The sequence below is a fragment of the Corythoichthys intestinalis genome, chromosome 16 (genome assembly GCF_030265065.1).
Source record: "Corythoichthys intestinalis isolate RoL2023-P3 chromosome 16, ASM3026506v1, whole genome shotgun sequence".
In the NCBI taxonomy this organism is placed as follows: domain Eukaryota; kingdom Metazoa; phylum Chordata; class Actinopteri; order Syngnathiformes; family Syngnathidae; genus Corythoichthys; species Corythoichthys intestinalis.
Window position 1 is genome coordinate 9,142,717 of NC_080410.1, and position 24,636 is coordinate 9,167,352.

General features: G+C 36.7%; 1 protein-coding gene across 3 annotated transcripts in view; it reads left to right on the forward strand.

The window, feature by feature from the left end:
• Positions 1-24,636, forward strand: part of clec16a (C-type lectin domain containing 16A) — an 82,759-nt gene that overhangs the window by 17,735 nt on the left and 40,388 nt on the right. For 2 of the 3 annotated variants that reach the window (XM_057861183.1, XM_057861184.1), the window contains 6 exons: positions 2,429-2,545; positions 14,740-15,031; positions 18,222-18,333; positions 18,413-18,513; positions 23,719-23,838; positions 23,902-24,011. In XM_057861183.1, the coding sequence (XP_057717166.1) occupies positions 2,429-2,545; positions 14,740-15,031; positions 18,222-18,333; positions 18,413-18,513; positions 23,719-23,838; positions 23,902-24,011 (852 nt within the window). The remainder of the gene's footprint in view (positions 1-2,428; positions 2,546-14,739; positions 15,032-18,221; positions 18,334-18,412; positions 18,514-23,718; positions 23,839-23,901; positions 24,012-24,636) is intronic. The other variant, XM_057861186.1, reaches the window with a different exon arrangement.

Genomic DNA, 24,636 nt, shown 5'->3' on the forward strand with positions numbered 1-24,636 from the left:
AAAATAACCTAGATTTCGAGCACAAAAAACTATATTGAGCGAGGAGTTAAAGATTTTAAGCGAGTAATCGTAGATTTTGAGCACAGAAAATAATATTGAGCAAAAAAAATCTACTCTGTGCCGCTCAATTCCCCCCTCCTGCTCTCGCTGCGTATCTCGACTCCGCTCAATTCCCCCCTCCTGCTCTCGCTCCGTATCTCAACTCCTCTGCTCGTCGGTTTCTTTTCTCTGCGCGCTGAGTTGCAGGGATGGGCGGATCGATACCAAAATATCGATATTTCGATCCAGCGTATTAAATTTTAGGTATCGATCCCTAAGCAATAGTATCGATATCTGGAATTAATATATTATATTTTCTTTGTCAATTTTTGGGTATATTTTTATGCACACTTTTTGTACTACTTTTCCCTTTCGCACTCTACACGCACGTATGCAGTGCACACACATAAGCAGTGCACCGGCATGTGCTCCCGTCCCCATTCACGTCCCTATCCTGTGTCGAACAGCATGCTTTTCCTCCGCCCCTCTCACGCCTAATTTCTTACTTAACCTTTTTATTATTTCTTCTTCATTTATTATTATTTCTTGTGAATTTATGTTTCATATTTTTATTTTTTTCATTAAATGTTTTTCCATATTTTTTTATGTTACAAACGATTAAATGCTTGATTTCTTGTTTTGTTGCTACTTATTTTTATTTTGTTAAAGGTCTGTTTCAATTATTTCAAGATCTGTTGTCTATTTATTTATTTATTTATATATTTTTATTTTTATTTTTTTTTTTTCAAAATCTGTTTGAAAATTGTGTTAGTAAAATAAAATTCAAAAACGGAAAGTGACTTAATTATTGGATTTGTTTTTAGTGATCTACCATTTGAGGGTGGTAACATGCTACTATTAATTCGTTCTTTAATTAGACCAAAAATATTTAATTTAGGTAGATTAAAATTTGGTCATATACAACGTGTAGCAGGGAAACTGCTTTGCTCGTTATTAAAAGCAGCAGTTTTCCATTGCAAAGCATATTTGACACAAAGAGACTTAATAGTTTTTGAGTGCTTGATGTAGTTGTACATTAGATATCATCAGAATGGCTGAGAACACTGCAGGGTTGGCTATATATATATATATATATATATATATATATATATATATATATATATATATATATAATGAACTTCCGGTTTCGATATTGGATCGGGATCGCAATATTTGGCCTTGGTATTACTTGGTATCGGATCGAATCCAAAATCACTGGTATCGCCCATCTCTAATTGCGACTCCTCTGCTCGTCGGTTTCTTTTCTCTGCGCGCTGAGTTGAACACATGTGTCACCAACGAGTCACGAAGCTAACCAATCAGAGAGCTGGCGGAAATACCGCCAGCTCTCTGGTTGGTTGGCGGAAATACCACCAGCTCTCTGATTGGTTGGCAGAAATACCTCCAGCTCTCTGATTCTTCATGACACGTTGGTGACGCATGTGCTCAACTCAGCGCAGCGCGCAGAGAAAAGAAACCGACGAGCAGAGGAGTTGAGATACGGAGCGAGAGCAGGAGGGGGGAATTGAGCGGCACAGAGTAGATTTTTTTTTTTGCTCAATATTATTTTCTGTGCTCAAAATCTACGATTGCTCGCTTAAAATCTTTAACTGCTCGCTCAATATCGTTTTTTGTGCTCGAAATCTAGATTATTTTTGCTCAATTTCCACTATTGCTCGCTCAGAATAGTGTCAGCAATGTAACCCATATTCTTTGGGCTGCGCCGTTTATTGGCATACGCTTCTGCAACTCCTTCACAACAAACAGAAGTATCATTTAGTGAAAGCACAACAAAAATAATGTTGCTATGTCTAAAAAAAAATAATGTTCACAAAAAGAAAAGCACTTCAGTCTGTAGTAATGAGGCCCTATTCTCACACAGCTAAACAACAATGCAAAGTGAACTGGCATTACTCAGAGTTTGGTCACTCAATTCTTATTATTGTTATTTTTATTCTTATTATTATATTAACTCTACTTTTGATTGAAAATTGTACAAATTTTATTAAAACGAAAATATGAAGAGGGGTTTTAATATAAAATTACTATAACTTGTAACTATAACATTTACCTTATATGAACTACAAATCTTACTATCCATCCAACCTTAAACAGAAATGCCATTTGTGGATTTATTGTTATAATAAACAAATAACTGCACTTATGTACAGTATGTTGTATGTATATATCCATCTTGTGTCTTATCTTTCCATTCCAACAATAATTTACAGAAAAATATGGCATATTTTAGAGATGGTTTGAATTGCGATTAATTGCGATTTATTACGATTAATTAATTTTTAAGCTGTAATTAACTCGATTAAAAATTTTAATCGTTTGACAGCCCCAATTATGTTATATTTATGTGTTTTTTCTTTATATTCTCAAGGTGTTTCTTATCATCCACTATCAACCCCTTGTCAATGCCCTGGCTGATGTCATTCTCAATGGAGACTTGTCTGTCTTTATTCCACAAACAGGCCTTCACAACCCACAAAAGAACACAGTAAGTTATGTGCAGTTTTAGTCATGATTGTGCAGCTAAGAGATTCTGACGGTATTGTAACCTTAAGCAAAAATATCACTGTTTCATGGTACCACGGTATTGCATTACAGCTCTAAAATGTGTCATTTTGAGATGTCTGGGTAACAAAACAAAACTTTTCCTTTGAACTGGATTTTGTATTTTTCAAAACAATATATGGAAGTATAGTCTTAAGTTAAATTGACATGCTAATTAGTCATGTTATCTGCCTCATTAACAAGCTTACATTATAGTATATTTTACCACTGCTAGACACACTAAACACGCTGGAGTTAACTCTCATAGCTGGTGGGAAATGTTGATGACAGTGTTTAATAACCTTTAATTTCGTATAAATGTGTAATCATATTGGAGGTTTTGCTTTCTCTGGTAGCCACCCTCCATAAATATGTTTTACATGTCGGTTGGCCCACCTCCTCTAAGCCGCGGCCGTCGGTAACTTTCCTGTAGACAAAATATTCCCACTGATTTCGTTTTCTTCAGTGGGGAAAAAAGGTCAGGTATTTCATGTCTTCCAGCTACATGTAGCACAGCTGACTCACTGACACTGAGCAACAACTGGAGGGGTGTGATTTTTTACCTGCATTTTCGGGACATAAAAAATAGCTAATACCGTATAATGGAAAAGTTTAGTGGTTTTGAAACCGTGACAGTTTCATACATGGTATACCTGACCTTTATGAGGTAGGTTTCAGTGACCTACAATATTTACAGACACTATTTTTTTCATTGTGACATAATTTGTTTAAAACTGTAAAATATGCAAGTGAATAATTTTATAGTCGTTTTTTTTAACTAAATGTTAGGCATCACTTAATGATTTTAAGCTAAAAATGATACACATTTCGAATAATATAATTATTTACCTTCTCGTTATAGCTGGGTTGAAAAAAGCGGTTGCGTATTGTATGTAAACAGGGGTGTCCAGGGTAAAACGGACAAATTAAAAATAGTTCGGGGCTTTATGTATGGAGGACCAACAGTGCAAAAATTAAATAAATACACAATTAAACAAATAATTAAAAGTGTCATTAAAATGGCATTATCTTGACTCCAGAGCCATGTAGCTTGATTCGCTCAACTCGAACCCAGCCTAGTTCATGCCCGCCCATCGAGTTTGATGAGCCAATGACAGATAAAATTATTTCATGCAGCCAGACGGGGAACAAGAGTGCAAGAATGAAATAAATAAAAAGGGAAACAAATAAATGTTGAAATAAATATATAAATAATGAAATAAATAAATACAAATTGACATAAATACATACAATATATATTGGAATAAATACATGTTGAAATAAATTAATTAAAAATGGAAATAAATAAATACAAATAAATAAATACATTAAAATTGAAATAAATAAATAACATTATTCATTAACCATTCTCAATTGAGCAAGATGCAAATGAGATTAACTAGTTTATTTTTGTGCACTTTGTTTGGCTTCTCTCGTTTTTTTTTTTTTTTTTTTTTTTTTTTCCCAATTAATAAAATTTTCATTTCTGTTTAACTCATTGACTGTCAGTATTCACCAAGTAAATCCTGCTCGACATACGACCATTTCGACTTACAAAGAAGGTCCTGGAACGAATTAACTTTGTATGTAGAGGTACCATGTATTTTGATTTCAACAAATTAATATAGTGGTGAAATATAGCCACTTTTCCCATAACTTGAGTTGAAGCTGTTCTTATTTTTCACAGAATGTTTATTGGAAAACCTAGAAGTTGTTATATTTATAATTATTAAAGTATGCAGTATCCATCACAATACATTTAGCCATAATATGTTAAGTAAGCGACCGCGTATCTCATCGGTTTTTGAAATCCGTATTGGATTTTTGGAGTTGGACAATATCGTTTATCGGTTAAAAAGTCATGATCGGACAACTCTACTTACAATTTGTGTGTGTAAAACTATCTGCAGTCGGCAAGGGCGTAGGTTTGCATAGGGACGGTAGGGACAAAACACTACCAACTTTTCAGGATGCTCAAATTGTCCCCACCAACTTTTAAGTAACAGTATTTGCGTTATATAATTACTTCAGTTATAGTTTAGATTGTCTTCCCGTATGTTTTAATTGTTGTATTTGACCCCACCATTACTAAGTAAATTATTTTCATTATACTTAGACTTAAATGTACCTCTTTTCACTTGCTGAATGTGCCAGTCAATTCCTCATAAATGCAGATTTGATTGACTGATGACTTGACCGCCCCCCGCCCCCCCCACACACACAGACATTATTATATATATATGTATATATGTGTGTATATATATATATATATATATATATATATATATATATACACATTTTTTTTATAACCTGTCCTGTTCAGCTGTTTGACACAGAGAATGGAAGTCTAAGTGCCCTGATAGTCTGATAGTCAGTTTTAATGTTTCACATTGAGGGTCTGACACACACAGACATTAGATATTAGGGATATTAGAATTTTTTTTGGCTGAGTGGGGCGGCACGGTGGCTGAGTGGTTAGCACGTCTGCCTCACAGTTCTGAGATCAAGGGTTCAATCCCAGGCTTCGGCCTTCCTGTGTGGAGTTTGCATGTTCTCCCCGTCCGTGCCTGCGTGGGTTTCCTCCGGGAACTCCGGTTTCCTCCCACATCCCAAAAACATGCATGGTAGGCTGATTGAACACTCTAAATTGTCCGTAGGTGTGAGTGTGTGCGTGAATGGTTGTGTGTCTCCTTGTGCCCTGCGATTGGCTGGCAACCAATTCAGGGTGTCCCCTGCCTACTGCCCGAAGTTAGCTGGGATAGGCTCCAGCACCTCCGCGACCCTCGTGAGGAATAAGCGGCATGGAAAATGAATGAATGAATGAATGAATTTTTTTTTTTCAGCCAGCAGCAGCCACTGTAAGAAATGTAAAAAGATGCCAATGTTGTGCAAGTGGGGAACACACCACTAATTTTGCTACTAAAAGTCTGACCTGCATCAGAGTTAACATAACATTAAACTGTGTCAACTTGCTAACCTGCGAAACTTATGTAGGCAGCTTCTTAGAGAGAAGTGTCCTCCTTTATGTGTTTTCTACTGTTAACATAATTAAACTATGAGAAATGTAGTGAACCGAGTTTTACCCCCATCTCCCCAATTTTACTTTTTATTTTATTTATGTGGTCTTAAAGCAGCCCACAGGAGCTTTCATGTTTTTGTTGAGTTTGGCTGTGCTTGTGGACAAAAGCAGTAGTGTTTTACCTGAAGGACGGCTCAATTTCTTTTTTTCGTTATTCCCTGACAAAGAAGTATTTTCAGTTATATTTAATTTTTTTATTTAGACAATGTTGAGTGGTCTTAAGACAAATGTTTATTTTTTTGCATTCCTGGATTGTTAAGAGATGATTAACAAGCTTGTATTTATTGTGTATATTAATATCATTTATGTTCAAATAATGCAATTTAAATTTGCTCATAAAATCCGGACATTTTGCCTGGAAGTCTTCAAAATGCTTCTTTAGTATTTTTTTAAAACAAAGGTTTGAATTGAACAGTGTACTGTAGGGCGGCTGAAACAATACTCATAAAAGTTATGCCATATTGTCCCTACCAATGTTCTGACCAAACCTATGCCCTTAGCAGTCGGGCATGAGTATTAAATTTGTTATAAGTGGCACTAAAAGTGGCATTAAAAACCATAAACGAGATTTGCTGATACCTGTAGAAACCCTGTGACGTCTGTCGTAAGCAATCATTCATATTCATGACAGGTGTCATGTGATGATTATGACAGCCTTATGACATTGTCATAAAAAGCATTCAAATAAAATATAACCTGTTTTTTTTTTTTTTTTTTTTTCAGTCGTAGCATTAATGAAATGTGAATTATTTTAAGTGGACATCAAATTAATACTGTTATACAATTTTACCTATGCACATTAACACTTTGCATTGGCGTCAATAAGAATTTTATTCCAGTTTTGTTCAATGAAACGATGTGTACGTGGGTGTGGGGGGGATACAAAAATGTCAGGGGCATATTCACTTTTATGAAATACAGTAAGTTCCTCCTTGCGTTCTTGCTACCACCCACTCACTTTCCTTTTCTTATTTCCCTCAGCTCTCATTTTCAAATTTAGAACCCCCCACCCCCATTTTCATTGGTTTTGACCATCTAGTTTTGTAGTACAGTGGGCGACAGACAACTACTGTGCCTTTCTGAGTACGTTTGTGGTCGTTCTCTGCACTGTTTTTTCAGAAGCTGCCTACATTTCAGTGAACTATTATAACATTGTTGGTTGAAACTACCACAACAAAGAGCTTCTGCACCCAAACACGTCTGCTTCCCCCCTCTGGCGCAAGATGCCAATTTGTATCGTCTTTTATAGCTTGCTGTAGTTTGAGTAATGCAAAATTCTAAATAGATTTTTAAGTTCTTAAAATTAAGTGTTTTTTTTTTTTTTTGCAGGTGGGTTGGTTGCCTGTTGAGAAATTCATATTACCTACATTTATTCATTTGTGTGACACATTTGTTTTTGCATTTCTGTCTGTTCATGAGGATTACACAAAAACAATTTATTGACTTTAACCCTGTTGTGGAAAAACCTTTTTCTATTTCTGGCATATTTTGGTTGTACGGACTAGAAATTGGTTTGAGTGTGACTGTGTGGCTTTAATGTACCATGACCTCCATTAATTTCTCAGCAGCGCCTCGAGAGCGTGAGCGGTTTACCAGAATACAGTCATCTTAAACAGGTGTTGCTCTCACACCCCCCTCCAATGATACTAGTATGTGGTTTATGTGCATGCTGCAGCCATGACAGTGCAATCCCGCAGGTTTCACTGTTTTTGAAGTGTTCGCGTGCTGCTAGAAGGATGAATTCTTAGTTGTTGTTTTTGTTTTTGATCAAATTGTTTCCAAAGAGACATCCATTTTGAATTATATTAGGGCTGCAGCTATCGATTATTTTACTAGTCGATTAATCGCTGAACTAGTTAGTTTGAATAATCGAGTAATCTGATGAGGAACATAAAAAATTAAAATAACTGAGCCAAGCCTCAAGCGGTATAAAAAAGTATATAAATGAGGATCTAAGTACAACAAAAGAACAATTGGCTAACTTACATAGCAAAAGTCCGCTAGCTTAAATGCTAAAAAATGCTCCGTTTTTTTTTTTTTTTTAAATAAATAATGCTCTTAACAAATGGTTCAAACACATATTCGGACAAAAAAGGGCTAAATACCTATAAACAAAATTACGACTGCATTAAAAAAAACATGAGCAAAACAAATACTTATGTTGGTCTTAACTGGGAGCAGCTGGGTTCAGCCATGTGAAATTACTTATGTCATATTCACTGTTGCCACTAGAGGGCATTGTATCCACCCGAATCAATAAAATTAAATGCAAACACTTTCAAAACAAACCATGACAACGCCACTTTAATGGCGTTCATCGATTAATCGTTGCAGCACTAAATTATATCATATGTTACCACTAATGGGCCGTTTACATGGTGACGCTGCACAACCAAGACGCAACAATTGTGTTGCGGAATGGCTGCGCCTGTATGGTATGGTGCATGGTGATGGCGTAAACGTAAGGCGAAAACGCAAACATTTGATTCCAGCCCCGAAAGCGGGAAGATTGAATTGCGGGGATTGCTCCGCAACCATGTGAACAGAACGCTCTCACTCTGATGACGTCAGCACTAGAACATGTCACTTTGGGCATGCGCAGTCGCTGCTAGCAAACATTCAAAACAGCAAAAATGACAGGATACGGCTTTTATCATCATTTTTATCAATCATTTAAACGTGTAAAGAACAGCAAACATACAAGAAATACAAGAGAGAACGAGAGGGGGAAAAGTGGATAAAACTGCTAAATGAAACGTCTCCGTGGCTAAGGAGGTTGTTTTCAAGGAAGTGCATCATTGGCTGTCGCCTTGTAAAACTGCACTGCCCTCTAGGGCCTGGCATGAATACTACATCGATCTCACGTGGAATTGCAACGTCGTTCGAATGGAGACGGGAACATGTAAATGTAAACATGAAATTTGTCGTATTCTTGGAGCGTCACCATGTAAGCGGCCCCTAAGAGTGTTAAAGCCTTTTCACCAGCACCATTCGACACTGAGAATGACAATGCAATTAAGGCAGAGAGAGGGTCAAAACAAGGTCAATAAGAGGCGTGTGACAATATATCAATATGATAGCCATGAATCGATATATCATTGTAAAAGGGGTTCACTGTTTAATGAAGGAACCAACAGCTACTAAAATTTTCCACTACTAAAGTGTTCATGTTATCGACTGCTATTGAGGGCATCCAGACATCCAGATTTAGCTATACCCATCACATCCCAAGCCATATCCATAAAACGTCTTTATTCTATTATTATTATTATTGTTTTTATTTTAAAGACACACAGTTTTAATACTTAGAGGTAACAGCTCTGTTTTATACGTGCATATGCTGAGAAATAAAAAAAAGAGCAGTTGACGCTCGCAGAAAAACACACACAAGCTCAACACTTGCACGTGTCTCTATGCCCTACATGCTCTTGTGTCTGTGTGTACATGGTGGTTTGTGAACATGAAAATAAGAACCCGAGTTTCGGTTTAAGCTACTTGTTTTGCTTTATACCACAAAGATTCTTTATACAGAGGCAAGGAGAGGAGAAACAATCTAGTATATATAGTATTTAGTGGGTAAATATTACATGTCTTTCTTGCATTAATTTGGAATTACAGAGTAGTTTTGTCTTCCTCACAGACTAGTAGAATATTCAGTGTAACATTTAGCAACACTATATTGCAACATTCTTGGAAACTCATTACCTGCCATTGACAACGATAGACATCCAATCCAATTAGAATACATTGCCTTTGTTATTGTAGCATTAAAATATGAGATTGTTTTGCTCTTCGTACAAAATTAAAAGTTATATTCTAATAAAAACATACAGGACATAAAAAAAAAAAATAGTAGTATACACTGGTTAAAAAGTAGTTTTAAAGGTAGATCAAATATTGCACATTGTGATAATATAGACCCTACCCACGTGACGTCACAACTCCTTCCTCCTGACTGGTTCCGCCCAATTGTCCGTCAACACATCATGTTTACCTGTTACGGCTACGTACATTCCTCCTATTTACGACGTGTTTTTCTGCTCGTTAACATTAATAATCAAAATGGTGAAGGCGTGTGTGGCTGTCGGTTGCAATAACAGAGAAGATAGACGGAGAAGACAGAAAGACTTGAAGTTCTACCGGATTCCGAGAGACCCGGAGAGAAGAGAGCGAGATGGGCTGCTGCAATTCGACGAGAAAACTGGGCTCCAAACGATTACCACAGATTATGTAGTAGTCATTTTATATCTGGTAAGATGCATTTAATATATATTTAGAGGGTTTTGGGCTGACAACCACAATTAAGATCATTGCTAGGCTAATCGCCGACAACATACATGTATGTATGTAGTGAGAGTGCTATCGCTAAACCATATAAACATTAAAAGCCCTAACTCCATTGACAAACGACATGAAATACATTAGACTTGACAGTGGATGTTAGCAATAACAAAAGATTTTGAATTGAAAATTTCGTAACTCACCTTTCCAAGCACAACATAGATTCCTGCCGAATTTTCGTGGACGAGGACCTGTTTCACCCAACCAGCAACGAAGTATTTATAAGCCTCCAAGCTCTTAAAGTTTTTCAAACTTTCGTGAGAATAGGCTGATTTTGTGTGGACAAGATAGTTGTACATATCAGGGTAGCTAGCAGATGTCAGGCAAATACGGCGGAGACAGCGGGTCGAAAAACATCGATTTAGGCATCAAATATGGATCTGGCGAATGGATAAACTGAAGCTTTTCCACATAACGCCTTTTATGCAACGCATCAAGTGAGTTTACGGCATCCGAAAGCACCGGGTCTTCCATGAAATGCATTATAAATTGCTCGATCAATTGAGACCATTGATAATACAGACACAAAATGACGGACAAGGGGGCGGAACCATACAGCGAGCACGTGATTTTGTGACGTCGGTGGGTAGGGTCTATAGTGCCCAGTGGTGTAAAGTGCACAAGAAAAATGAGTTATTTGTAAAGTGGTATGAAAAGTATCTGAACCTTTTGGAATTTCTGACATTTATGCATAAAATCACCATCAAATGTGATCTGATCTTTTTCAAAATCACACAGACAAAAAAAGTGTCTGCTTCAGCTAAAACTACCCAAACATTAATAGGTTTTCTTATTTTAATGAGTATAGTATGCAACAATGACAGAAGGGGGAAAAATAAGTAAGTGAACCATGACATTTAATATTTTGCCATTTAAGGTCATTTACCTGTTGATTTTCAGTTACTTCCTGTTGATTTTGGGGTATTTAATGGGACACTTCCTGTTTTTTTTCCTTTTTTCTTTTGAGTTACAAAACAGGAAGTGACCTGGAAATCAGCCAAATGATTAGGCAGTGACTCAAACTCAGTAGGAAATGACCTGTAAATGAACAGCAAGTAACCTGTAAATGCCCCGAAAATCGGACAGAATGACTGCAAATGCTCTGGTTTCGAACTAGTGCTGCAACGATTAATTGATTAACTTGTGTATTCGATTAGAAAAAAGATTCAAGTTAAATTTTGCTGCTTCGAGTATTCGTTTAATTAAAGTTGCGTTGTAATGGTTTGTTTTGAAAGTGTTTGCATTTATTTTTATTGATTTGGGTGGATACACGTCCCTGTAGTCTGCTTCATTTCACATCTGCTCCCTGTTAAGACCAACATAAGCTAAGTTTTTTTTTGAGCTAATGATTTTTTTTGAATGCATTCATAATTTAGTTTAAAGGTATATTTAGCCATTTATTATGGGAATATGTGTCTAAGCCATTTGGTAAGAGCATTGTAATAAACGTTGGCATTTTATAGCATTTAAGCTAGCGGACTTTTGCTATGTAAGTTAGCCAATTGTTCTTTTGTTGTACATAGATCCTCTTTTTTTTTATATAAATATACTGTGTGAGGCTCAGCTCAGGTATTTAATTTATGTTCCTTATCCGATTACTCGATTATTCAAACTAAATAGTTCTTCGATTAATCGACTACTACAATAATCGATTGCTGCAGCCCTAGTTGGAATGAACAAACATTCCCAGTCTAAATGGATTGGGCGTCAAGCACTGTCAATGGCAGCCTTACTATTATGGTGAAGATTTTGGTAGCAACTTGTTGGTCCTTTTTTTTTTTTTTTTTTTTTTTTTTTTTTTTTTTTTTTAAACATTGACACCTTTTTAAAACGATATCTCGATTCCTGGCAGGAGCATATCGATAACCTTTTGGGATACAAAGTATCACGATATATCACCATTTCGATATTTTGTCACACCCCTATTGGGCACACACCTGAATTAAAATATTTGGTAAAAATTGGTTTCAATTGCTCTTTAAGTCTCCTTAGGGAGAGGGTTCACATATTCCCCCTCTTCTGTCATTGTTTGCATGCTATCCACATAAAAAAAAAACCTATAAATGTTTGGGTGGTTTTAGTTGAAGCGGACAGTGTATTTTCGTCTGTGTGATTTTGACAAAAATCAAAACACATTTGAAGATTGTTTCATTCAGAAATGTGAAAAATCTCAAAAGTTTCAGATACTTTTTCATACCAATGTATAATCAGAATGAGTGAGTTGAGTGCTCCAACAGCTCTTGGATAAAATTTGTTTTTGAGTCTATTTGTCCTTGATCTTAGAGACCTGTAATGCCTGCCCACAGGTAACAGGTCATAGAGGTGATACCCTGTGTGGAAAGTGTCCTTAATAATGTTGTGCCACTGACAGCGATTCATCCCCTCCCAGTCAAAATGAATTGGTCATCTAGTGTAATTAGTTAACCTACACACTATTCCAGTGGAAAGGTTTGGTAGCAACCAAGGACATCTTATAACGATAAATCGATTTTTGGTGGGAGCATATTGATTACCTATTTATTATAGATGTCGATGCCGATCGATCGGGTCCGATCACGTCATTTTCAAAGTATCAGAATCGGCATAAAAATATCGGACATGCCTTTTTTTAATATATATATATATATATATATATATATATATATATATATATATATATATATATATATATATATTTTTTTTTTTTTTTTAAATTAAATCGTTTTTCTAATTGTATTTAACGTTACAGACATAATATGTTACACTCATCCAGAGTCTTTAGTCTAGGCTTAAGGTAGGGTTATCAAATTTTTCCCGTTGACGGCGGTAATTAAATTTTTTTTTAAATTTATCACGTTAAAATATTTAATGCAATTAACGTATGCACTGCACGACTCACTTACGCATTGTGGCGTTTAATCTGTAATGGCGCCGTTTTACCTATATATATATATATATATATATATATATAGAGCTAAAAGGCAGCATAAAATGAGTAGAGTGAATTTTGGCAGCCTTTGGAGCCTTTTTTTAATTGGCTAAAGCCTTACAATCTCTCTACCTACAATTAGAAATATCGTGTGAAGTAATGTGGGGAAGAAAGGTAGTAATTGATTTTTTTCTTAACACCCTATGTTATTTCCCAACGCAGAGAAGATATATCAATTGGTACCACTGCGCACAGTCATGGTTGCACTTCCCATCATGCATTTGGGCAGAGGTTAAATGGCTACAGTATCATTTACTGAAAGCTCAACAAATACACTAGATGGCAATATTTAGTCACAATATACAAAGTCACATTCATCCTTGAATAATTACAAGTCTTTCTATCCGTGGATCCCTCTCACAGAAAGAATGTTAATAATGTAAATGCCATCTTGGGGATTTATTGTCATAATAAACAAATACAGTACTTATGTACTGTATGTTGAATGTATATATTCGTCCAAGTTTTATTCATTTTTTTCTTAATGCATTGCCAAAATGTATATGATCGGGAAAAATTATCGGGAATGATTGGAATTGAATCGGGAGCACACAAAAAAAGCAATCGGATCGGGAAATATCGGGATCGGCAGATACTCAAACTAAAACGATCGGGATCGGATCGGGAGCAAAAAAACATGATCGGAACAACCCTACTATTTATATTAGGAGTGGGAATCTCTAGGTACCTCTTGATATGATACGATTTGCGATACGGGGCTCACGATAACGATGGTCCCACGATGTGGTGATACAACAATTTTCGTTACATTGGTCAGGATATCATTCCACAATATTTTACCATACAAGTAATAAACAGATAACAAGCTATTTTCATCCTTCTGCTATGAATTGAATGAAGTTTATCACTAGTAGACGTCCAATTAATTTAAAAAAGAAAATGGATTGGACGTCTATGGCGGTCAACGGCAACCAATGCATTTAATTTTGGGGCATTTCAGCTCATTGCTGTTGGTTTTCAGTCACTTCCTGTTGATTTTGGGGTAGGTCTGGGTCACTTACTATTGATTTTGGGTTACAGGAAGTGGCCCGGGAATCTCCACAAACGAATAGGCAGTGACCCAAACTCAACAGGAAGTGACTTGTAAATGCCCTAAAATCAAAAGAAAGTGACCTGTAAATGCCCCGAAAATTGGAAGGACTGAGTGCGAATGCTCTGGTTTAGATTTGTTTTCAAAGTGACCCCGTTTTAAAATGATATGTCAATTTTTTTTGCCAGAAATTGGTGGGGTTTGCAACGGCACTTTTTTTTGCGTGAGATTGGCTTTGGTTGATAATGCGGTCATACTTGATCAGTGCATTTTTCAGTGATGAGTACTGATCTAACAAAAAAAAAAACTTTTAACGCGTGTGGTTATTGGCATCATTGCTCAGTTTTACAGTAAGACGCTTTTCTCAACCGCTTGCAGAATTCTTATCTTAGACACCAGCTGTTTCCTCTGCGAGTGTGCCTCCGTGGTTAGGTCTTATATTGATGTGCGTACATCATCAGTGATGTAGTAAGAAATCATTAACTGACTACAATCAACCTGACTCATCAGTGCAAGTTTACCTTAAAAAAAATAAGTGTCTGTCTCTGAATATGTAATGGCTGTGGTCTTGTTTCACTGTGTTCTTCTTGGTAACTTAGGTAACTCTTGTAAATCTTAAGTGCTAAGAATGGATTCCCAATTTCAGATTCACATTTAATGCGTCTATAATATCAATTTAATTTTTTTTTACCCTGCCAGGCTAGTTCGGGAGGGGTGCGTCGCTTCACCAAGCCTCCTGAGTCTTTGGAGCGCTCCCTTGAGCTATCCCGTCACCGTGGCCGCAAGAGAACCCAAAAGAGGCCAAACTACAAGAACCTGGGCGAAGAGGATGATGACGGGGGTTCAAGGGGAGGAGGAAGCGGAAGCCGGGAAGAGGCAGATGAGGGCTGGGAAGATAGCGGCCGAGAGAGGGAGAAGGGAAAAGGTACAGAGGTTGTTGGAGCAGGTGGGAGTTCTAAGGGAAGCAGAGCGAGTGGGGAAACGGCGGAAGGTGAGTATGAGACTTGATGGATACAGCAGTGCAGGATTCTTATATTTACAACCCCATTTGTCTGTAATCTGCCATGATACACCCCTTCTATCTGAAAGCAACCTGTGCAGCAGTCCTCGTCTCCAAACAAAAAAGAGAAAAAAACTCAAATATCAGCATGGTCTCCTCCTAGGATTTTTTGGTCCCAAGCTTTTCAGTGAGAGGTGACCATTAATGCATGTCCATACAAGTCAAAACACTTAACTGGAGACCAAAAATACATTACATTATAATACTTTCTCTTTGCAGAGTTTTGAGATGAAGCCTTCCTGCCTCCCCTGTGCAGTGCATTTTAATCTTTCCATGGTGACCACTGATTACAATGTACATCCACTTCACATTAGAACTCAAGTGGCCATTTCACAATGACATTATCCATCCTGTGCTCCTCACCTGTCCGCCTGTCTCTTACTCTAGCTCTGTGTGCATGTTTGTGTTTTCAGTCAAATACCTGTATAGTGGAACTTCTTCAGATTAAGCACAATCCATTGGGAAAATTAAGTTTTGTGGGCAAGCTGTAGTGAAGAAATATCAAGCGATGCCTACCAGCCATTCCAGTCAAAATGGATTGGACGTCTATGGCCGTCAATGGCAGTCAATGGTGGCAATACAAGATGAATAATAAATAATATGGTAAAAAAATTGTTGAGCTGCTTTGACCTAGAATGTCACTAATTCACGACAATAGGCATCAAAAAGTTTTCGTCAACGATGACCATAACGAAAATATTTTGTCGATGAACAATTTTTTCATGACAATGAGGAGACGATAACGAGCTGAAAGCGTGTCTTGGGAGACTAAAACATAGACGGTGAACATAGAAGATGCGGCATAGTTTCCGTCATATGTTCGCAATGTGTGTTTTCTTATTGTATATGTAGTTACTCAGTGTTTGGGTCGTGTCACTCATGTGACACATCATGCGCCCCAATCCTGACCGTCACAGGTGACTGGTAGTCAACTCATTCAGATAAAATCATTGGAAAACCCTCACGAAGATAGTATTGTCCTTCTAGATGCTACAATATGTGCTCAACTGTCAATGTCCATTCGAAATTGTTGCAAACCTTTATTTCTCAAATTTATTTTTGGACTAAAACCTTTGAATTTTGATCGACGAAAATATCTGAAGTATTCGTCAACTAAAACTACATGAAAACTTTTTGAGTATTTGTCGACAAAAAATAGCCAAAGACTAACACATTTAGAAATTAACTAAACTAAATATGACTAAGGCTTATGAGTATTTTGTCCAAAGACTGACGAAGACGATAATTTAAAGAGCTGCCAAAAACAAAACTGGTTAATAATAACTTTAAGTTAAAGGTCACTACAGAGCCATTTTTTTTTTTTATTTCTATATACTGTAACATATAAATGACTTGCATTATGCACAGTCAAATGGAATATATTTTGAAGATAACGCATTTAAAAAAAAAAAAAAAATTATACAGAAACAAATAAGTTGCTTAACATCGGTAAATGAACAAAAATAAGTCCAAAGTGCAAATTAACCAAATTGCCAAATGTATCACATTTGAAACAAGCATTTTTGGACCTCATTGCACTAAATACATTTGTTTAAAACCTTTTGTGTTAAATCTAACTTGGAACTGCATGTAATGCTTAATGTATCATTTATGATACAAATTGGAGAACATATTTACAAATTAATTTTCAAAAAATGTTTAAAATTGTTATTATACTATGTTTAAGGACTACATAATGCTTTCAGAGCTAACTATCCATGCTGACCACATGTCAGTATGTCAGCCAGTTGAACGGACAACTGGAGTCGTGGACTCCGATACATACACACGAGTGGAACAAATAATAAATATTGGTGGAAACTGATGACGCTAGCACACAAGCACTTTATTAGACTTGTTGTTAATACTTGTGTATGTAAATCTGATGTCAATAGATTGTTTTTTTTTCTTGGAGATGCGGTGTGGCAACATGGCAGTTTTTTTTTTTGACAGTTGCCCTAATATTTTCAATGGACCATTCTGGCCCACTTTCACCCCTGCCTAAATTTGAGAGTGTATTTTATTCTCCATCAAAGCTGATGAATACTTCAACAATGAGGTTCCACTATTCATTCCCTGTTCATTCATTACATTGATCCTTTTTACAAATGTTTTGAAAAACTTGTTCCTGAATACATGGCCTCTTTTTTTTCTTCAAATATCTACACTCAAAGCATTGAATCAATCACAAAGGACTGTTCTTTTACTCTTATGTTTTGCCTTTTATGTGAGCAGGCTCCATGAATTGAGACTGCTCGAGTTAGAACAGTTCAAAAGTGATTGCGTCAATGCCCTGAGAATACACTGACCTGCATGAAAAAGATTATGAACAGGCATCTCTTATTTTCTTAATATTTCATGTTGTGGATTAGTGTTGCACTGATACGACACTGAAATGATGTCATTAGTATTGGGGAGGACAGAGAAATAACATGACGATGCTGTGCAATATGAACTTTTCAAGATCTAGTTTCTAACCGCTGGTCACCCTGGCTACGATGCCTTTCAGCTATGCACACCACCTTTAAAAAAAAAAAAAAAAAAAAAAAAAACACTTGTCGGCCTTTTCAAGATGAAGATAGGCATCTAATTCTGTTGTGTATTTTAATGGGTTTATCACTAGTAGACATCCAATCCATTTAAAGTAGAGTGGTGGCAGCGGATGAACTGCCACCCTACTTCAATTGGATTGGAAGTCCAGCGCCATCAGGGGCACACTATGAATTTAAGTGTTTGACCATGCAATGATAACAACTACTTTACAGTCAAGTGAGTATGCAGTAATTTAGGATTAAAAGTAAAAAAAAAAAGTTTTCCAAAAAACGTATCGGTACAGTATAGATAGTATTGCTATCAGAAGCCAAACACTGATATTGGTGCAACACTGTTGTTGGTACAATAGCTCAAACTGCAAGGCAAACTTTAAAAAAAAAAAAAAAAAAATCTATTGTAGGAAAAAAAAAAAAAAAAATTGCTGAGTTAAAGGTGGCGAATGAAGCAAACATCAATCAAGTGAAAAATGGCTTCAGACTGTGTTAATGTCTTTTTGATTTAACAAGTAGTGCAGAACTTCACTGTGCATATCGTTAATCAATGAAGTTTTGTTTTTTTTTCACTACAGAAATAGAGATGGTGGTGATGGAGACATGTAAGGTGTCAGAACTGACTGAGCAGAACATAACAGATGAAGAGAAGAGCGCAGCAGCTACCCGCACGCACACACAGAGAAGCAGGTGCATGTTCATAAATGCATACGTGTGATTTGATTCATAAGTGCACACGTATGTGATTTTATTTGATCTTGTTCCACAGGCCTTTCTTAGAAATGGTGTACAGTGCCCTGGACTGCACCAATGACGACTACCATGCACTGTTTGTCCTTTGCCTGCTCTATGCAGTTTCACACAGTAAAGGTTGTTCTTTTTCTTCATTTGCTGTATTTTAGGCACTCGAACTTAAATATTTGGTAAAACCATGTTATGCACTGATGCAGCATGGGAATTAATTTAAAAACTAATTATAATATCTAACGTATTTGGTACAGATCAAGTGAACAATATTATAAGGAAACAACACACATCAGGGTTTTTTCCCAATGAAATGTCAATATTTATTAGCATTGACTGCCGTAACAGTCTGAATGTTAAAGTAGACTATATCTTAAATTTTTGTCGTCACATCTTGCAGCAGTTGTTCAAAAAAGAGTGGTGGTAAAAAAAGTGAAAAAAGATAGAGGATTATTATTACTAGTTACTATTAAGGAGAACTGAATACCTCCTGATACAATTTAATTTTTGATAAGAAGCTCACGTAACGATTACCGTAATTTTTGGACTATAAGCTGCTACTTGTTTCCTTCATTTTGAATCCTGTGGTTTATTTGTTGATTTATTTGGGTTAATTGGCAACACGTGCCTCCTAGCAGGCATTGCAGCGCTACAGATGTAAATAACAATCAAAATTCATGTTCTGTGCTAATTATTTATTTTAGTTACTGTTGTAGTTGTTTCATCAATTGCCTTTTATGGTATTTGGTTATTTACACTTAATTTGACAGGGGGCGGAATAAGACTGTCATAAAACTGGGCAAAATGGGCATTACTGAATGCTTATGACAGATGTCATTAAATGTCATCCGGCAAAACTCCATTTACGTCCAGTTTCGATGTTTAACAGTCATTCAAAACTGAGATAATTTGCCGGATAACACTCAATGTCATGTCATAGTTATGATTGTGTAATGACAGTCTTATGGGGCCTCTGTCAAATACAGGTCCTTCTCAAAAATTTGCATATTGTGATAAAGTTCATTATTTTCTGTAATGTACTGATGACTTTGATATATTTTAGATTCATTTCACACAACTGAAGTAGGTCAAGCCTTTTATTGTTTTAATATTGATGATTTTGGCAAAAAAGTCAAGGAAAACCAAAAATCTCTAGCTAAAAAAATTAGCATATCATGAAAAGGTACTCTAAAGAAGCAACTAACCTAGTCATCTGAATCAACGAATTAACTCAAAACCCCTGCGAAAGATTCCTGAGGCTTTTAAAAACTCCCAGCCTGGTTTATTACTCAAAACCGCAATAATGGGCAAGACTGCCGACCTGACTGCTGTCCAGAAGGCCATCATTGACACCCTCAAGTAAGAGGCTAAGACACAGAAAGAAATTTCTGAGCGAATTAATAGGCTGTTCCCATAGTGTTGTATCAAGGCACCTCAGTGGGAAGTCTGTGGGAAGGAAGGTGGCAGCAGAGGTTGACTGTCTCCTCCAAAGGAGCAGTGATGGCCAAATTAAGCTTCTTGAAGCAATAAAGCTTTGCTGCCAATTGGTTCAAAGCTAAATGGTGGTTCATTTGGTCTTTTGACAGTCATATGATGCAGCTGTCAAATAAAGCATTACTGGTTAACACTAGAATGCCCAGCAGAGGACAGCTGCAGCTTATAGTCCAGTGCGGCTTATCTATGAAGAAATGCCGTTTTCGTGTCGCATTTGGTGGGTGGCGGCTTATAATCAGGTCTGTCTTATCGTGCGAAAATTGCGGTCTCTCACAATATGGCAATATGACAATTATCAATACATGAGTCAGGAAAATCTACAATATTCTACAATACCACTACTAGCTTTTTCTAAATGGAATTGAAAAAAAAATTGCACTGTTACAGACAATCTTTTAAAAACTTTTGTCTTCCTCACAGACTAGGAGAATATTTCAGTACATTTCTTTAAATAAATAAAGCAACACTACTGTATAATATTGCAACATTCCTGTAAACAAATTAGTGTATTTCTCAACTCATTACCTGTCATTGGCGGTCCTAGATGTCCAATTAATTTACACTTGAAGGACTAGCTTTGAATGCTAATGTTTGACTGCCATTGATGGCGCTGGACGTCCAAATCATTTTGAGGAGCAAATGAATGAATGATCATTCGCCCCTTTCCAGTCAAAATCTATTGGATGTCTATCACCGTCAATAGCGGCCAATGAGTTAATAGACACTATTCCAGTGGAAGTTTTTAGTCTGTTGGAAAGTTTGGTCATAACCTGTTGGTTCCTTTATTAAACAGGGACATCTTTTTAATATAATACAGCGGTAACTTTACTTACGAACGTCTCTACATACGGAATCTTCAGGTTAAGACGAGCCTCAACGGGAAAATATTACCTCTTGCTACGATAGAAATTTCAGGATACGAAAGGGAAAAAAAAATACAGTGTGACTGGCATTCGCAGCTCCCAGAGTTGACTGAACGTAACATACGTATAGTTGCTCCGAAATTGGCTATTGCCTATCATTTCTAGCATCCAATTGGCTAAGAGGGAGCTTTGCTGTATGTGTATGCAGGCCTGAAGTGGCTAATCAGGAGGATCGGGACATATCCCGGTGGGCCGACCAGCCAGGAGGGCTGGTCCAGGTTTTACACATTTTAGATAAAAGCGCAAAGGTTGAGCCAAAAAATTAATAATTGCAAAGAGAAAAGACCCCCTAAAAGAAGCTGAAAAGTATGCAAAAATAGCAATGTTTTTGATGCAACGAGCTCGCGGCCTCAAACGACAGAGGATTACAACAAAGCTGTAAGAATGCAATTTACACTGTGTGATACGACAACAACACATAACTGTGTAACTTTGATGTGTAGCACCTCACCAGTGCAGAGCAGGCAGGTAGGATTGCCATGTTCAGTGAGTGAATATTAGAATTAATATCATCAATTACGTAGCGTCTTTAAATTGCCATAAAATTGACTTGAATTGATCAGAATGCTTTGTAAAAAAAAAAAAAAGGGGGGGGGGGGGAGAAGAGAGTTGGGGAGTTCTGTCACGTTTCTGCCTTGGAAACTAAATGTCTGTAACTGTAAGTATTTTACATTTATCCGTGTGTATGAGGGAAAAAAAGTTATATGAACGAAATTTGTTAATAGGTCCTGCTGTATGGAAGCTCACCTTCTAGTCTTGTAGCTTGTGGCGTCTACATGGTATTTGTATACTGGTGTGTATTGTGCAGTTGTTTTGAATTCATGCATGTTTCTTTGTTAAAGTCTTACAAACTTAAACAAATTACTTCATATAAAAACAAGAAAAGACCAAGCCTTGTGTTTTATTGGAGGACATTCAATGTTAGCTAGCTGTAGTGCATAAGGAAACGCACTGTTTTGGACATTACACTTATATATTTTGGTATTTTTTAAGAGCTAAAAAGTAACAAAATAATCCAGAAATACAATGGCATTTCCAAAAGAAACAAAAATATACACGTTTTATCCTCTGCAACACGACCAGAAAGAGGAAGAGGAAGTACTGTAAGAAGTTTGGAACTTTTGTTCAATTTTTTTTTTTTTTTCGGTATCGGATCGGGACTCTTAATTGGTAGATTTTTAAAATCGGGTCACTCGGACACGGGTGAAAAAACATGCGATTGGGACATCCTTATCCTTATAAATAAAATAAGTGGCCTGGTCTAAGGCATGAAATTCCCCAGCTGAAAATGAGTCCCTGTTTTGTATGTGTGTATCCCAGCGTCCTCTTCATCCGCCCCTCATGTTCCGACAGCTTTACATGAGTGGAATAACTTTGATTCTTTACTTTATTGTTATGTTTATTGTGCTATAATGTAATTGTATAATGTACAGTACAGGCCAAAAGTTTTGCCACACCTTCTCATTCATGCGTATTCTTTGTTTTCATGACTATTTACACTGTAAATTCTCACTGAAGGTTATAAAACTATGAATGAATACATGTGGAATTATGTACTTAGCAAAATAAGGGGAAAAAACTAAAAACGTATAATTTTCTAGTATATTTAAAGTAGCCACCCCTTGCTCTGATTTCTTTTTTGCAAACTCTTGCCATTCTCGTGACAAGCTTCACCTAAAATGGTTTTAAACTTCACAGATATGTTTAGTGGAATGTATTGGTTGTTTAATGGGGTTAGGAGCTTCATTTGTGTTGCATTGAATGAGGTGTGTACAAACCTTTGGCCTGTACTGTATTTTTGCTATATGTTTTGACGCATTTTTATGCCTTAGAAAATATTTGTCTGAATTTTGGGGGATTGGAACAGATCAGGGCATTTACATCGAAAACGCAGAATTTTCAGGTTATGAAACTACTACCTCCAGAACCAATTCATTTCGTAAGTAGAGGTACTACTGTATATCAATTCATGGCAGGACCATATTGATAACCTATTGGGATGCAAAGTATCGCAATATATCACCATATCGATATGTTGTCACACCAATAGTTACTACCAGCTATATTTTATTTATTGGATTAATAGTTATACTTTAACGAATAACTAGAAATATCTCCTCTCTGTCAGTTTATCACCTTTAACCCCAGTGTTGCATTGCGCACTGTAGCATGTTGGCCTTCCCTAAAATATTCAAAGGTTGCAACATAGCAATCTCCAAAAAGTCTTAGGATTTTGAGTGAATATAAGGCTTAATGTAACTTGATAAAGTGATTATTGTAAGTTTTTGGACTATGATGCGCACTTGATTATGAGCCGCACCCTGTAGCTTTTACAACAAAAGAGTTCATATGTCAACCGCACAGGGCTTTAAGCCGCAGGGATCAAAGTGAGGGAAAAAGAAGTACAGTAACACCCCCCCCATACGCTTTTGAACTGTTCTAACTAGAGCAGTCTCAATTCATGAAGCTTGCTCAGATGAAAAGCAAAACATAAAAGAACTGTCCTTCGTGATGGGTGTGTTGAATGTATTTATTCAGATTTAACAGCATTGGAAAGAGACATATAAGACATGTTTAAAAAAAAAAAAAAAAAACTTTTAATAAATGTTTTTGTAACACTACTAATGTAATAATTATGATATGAATGACATAGAGTATATTAAAAGAAAAGAAAAAAGGATTTGTACATGTAAACATGCATAAATCTTAACATTTCCAAATAAAATACTGTACCGTATTTTTTAATTTAAAAAAAAATCCGCGATAGACTGAGGCCTGAAGCGCGATATAGCGAGTGATCACTGTATCGGTTTGTAGTCTGAAAATTGCGGTACAGAATTTAGTTGAAGGAGACTTGTGTCTAATATCTTTTCTATATCTAACTTGTTTTTATCTTACCGCTTCTTTTCCCAAGGTATAAACCGTGACCTTCTGGAGCGACTCCAGCTGCCAGTCCCTGACCAAGAAAGAAGTTCCTACAGTTTGGTACTTGCAGAGAGGTTAATACGAGTAATGAGCCAAGCGGCACAACCAGGTAACGTGCTTTGCCGTGGTTTTGCAAGGCTGATGGATCATTATGAGTTTGTTCTGTCTTTAGATGGTCGAGTGCGATTGGCGACCCTGGAGCTCAGCTGCCTTTTACTGAAGCAGTCCGTGTTGTCTGGAAGTCCGTCTATAATCAAAGATGTTCATCTGGCCTGCCTGGAGGTATGACTCATCAGTTTCCTGTTTCAGTGTGACACGTAAACGCATATTTAGACTTTGATCTAAGAATGTAAAAATGTGTCATTAATACTGAATGTAGATGAATGATATATTGTATTTGATTTAAACAGAGCAACACCCCCCCACCCCCCCCCCCCCCCCACCCCACAGGGTTTCCGCGGGTCCCTTAAAAAGTCTTAAAATGTCTTCGATTTAAAATCTGGATCATCAAGGTTTTAAATTGTCTTTAATTTAATGGAAAATTTCAGTATCTATTAAATTTCCAGAAGATGCCTTTAATGCTAGGGTTGCTACCAAAATCTCCCATTAAAATAGTGTTAGCTCACTGGCTCACTGGCGTCTAATCCAGTCAGAATGGATTGGATGTCCAGCGCTGTCAATGGCATTGAAACAAGAGCATTCACAGCCAGTCTGTTGTGTGCATTTACTGATCATTTCCTGTTCATTTTAGGGCATTTTCAGGTGACTAACTGCCTGTTCATTTGAAGACATTGTTGAGTCACTTTTGAGTAACCCAAAACTGGAAGTGATGTGTAAATGCCCCAAAATCAACAGGAAGTGACCCATAAATGCTCCAAAAAGAAAAGGAAGTGACCGAAAATCAACA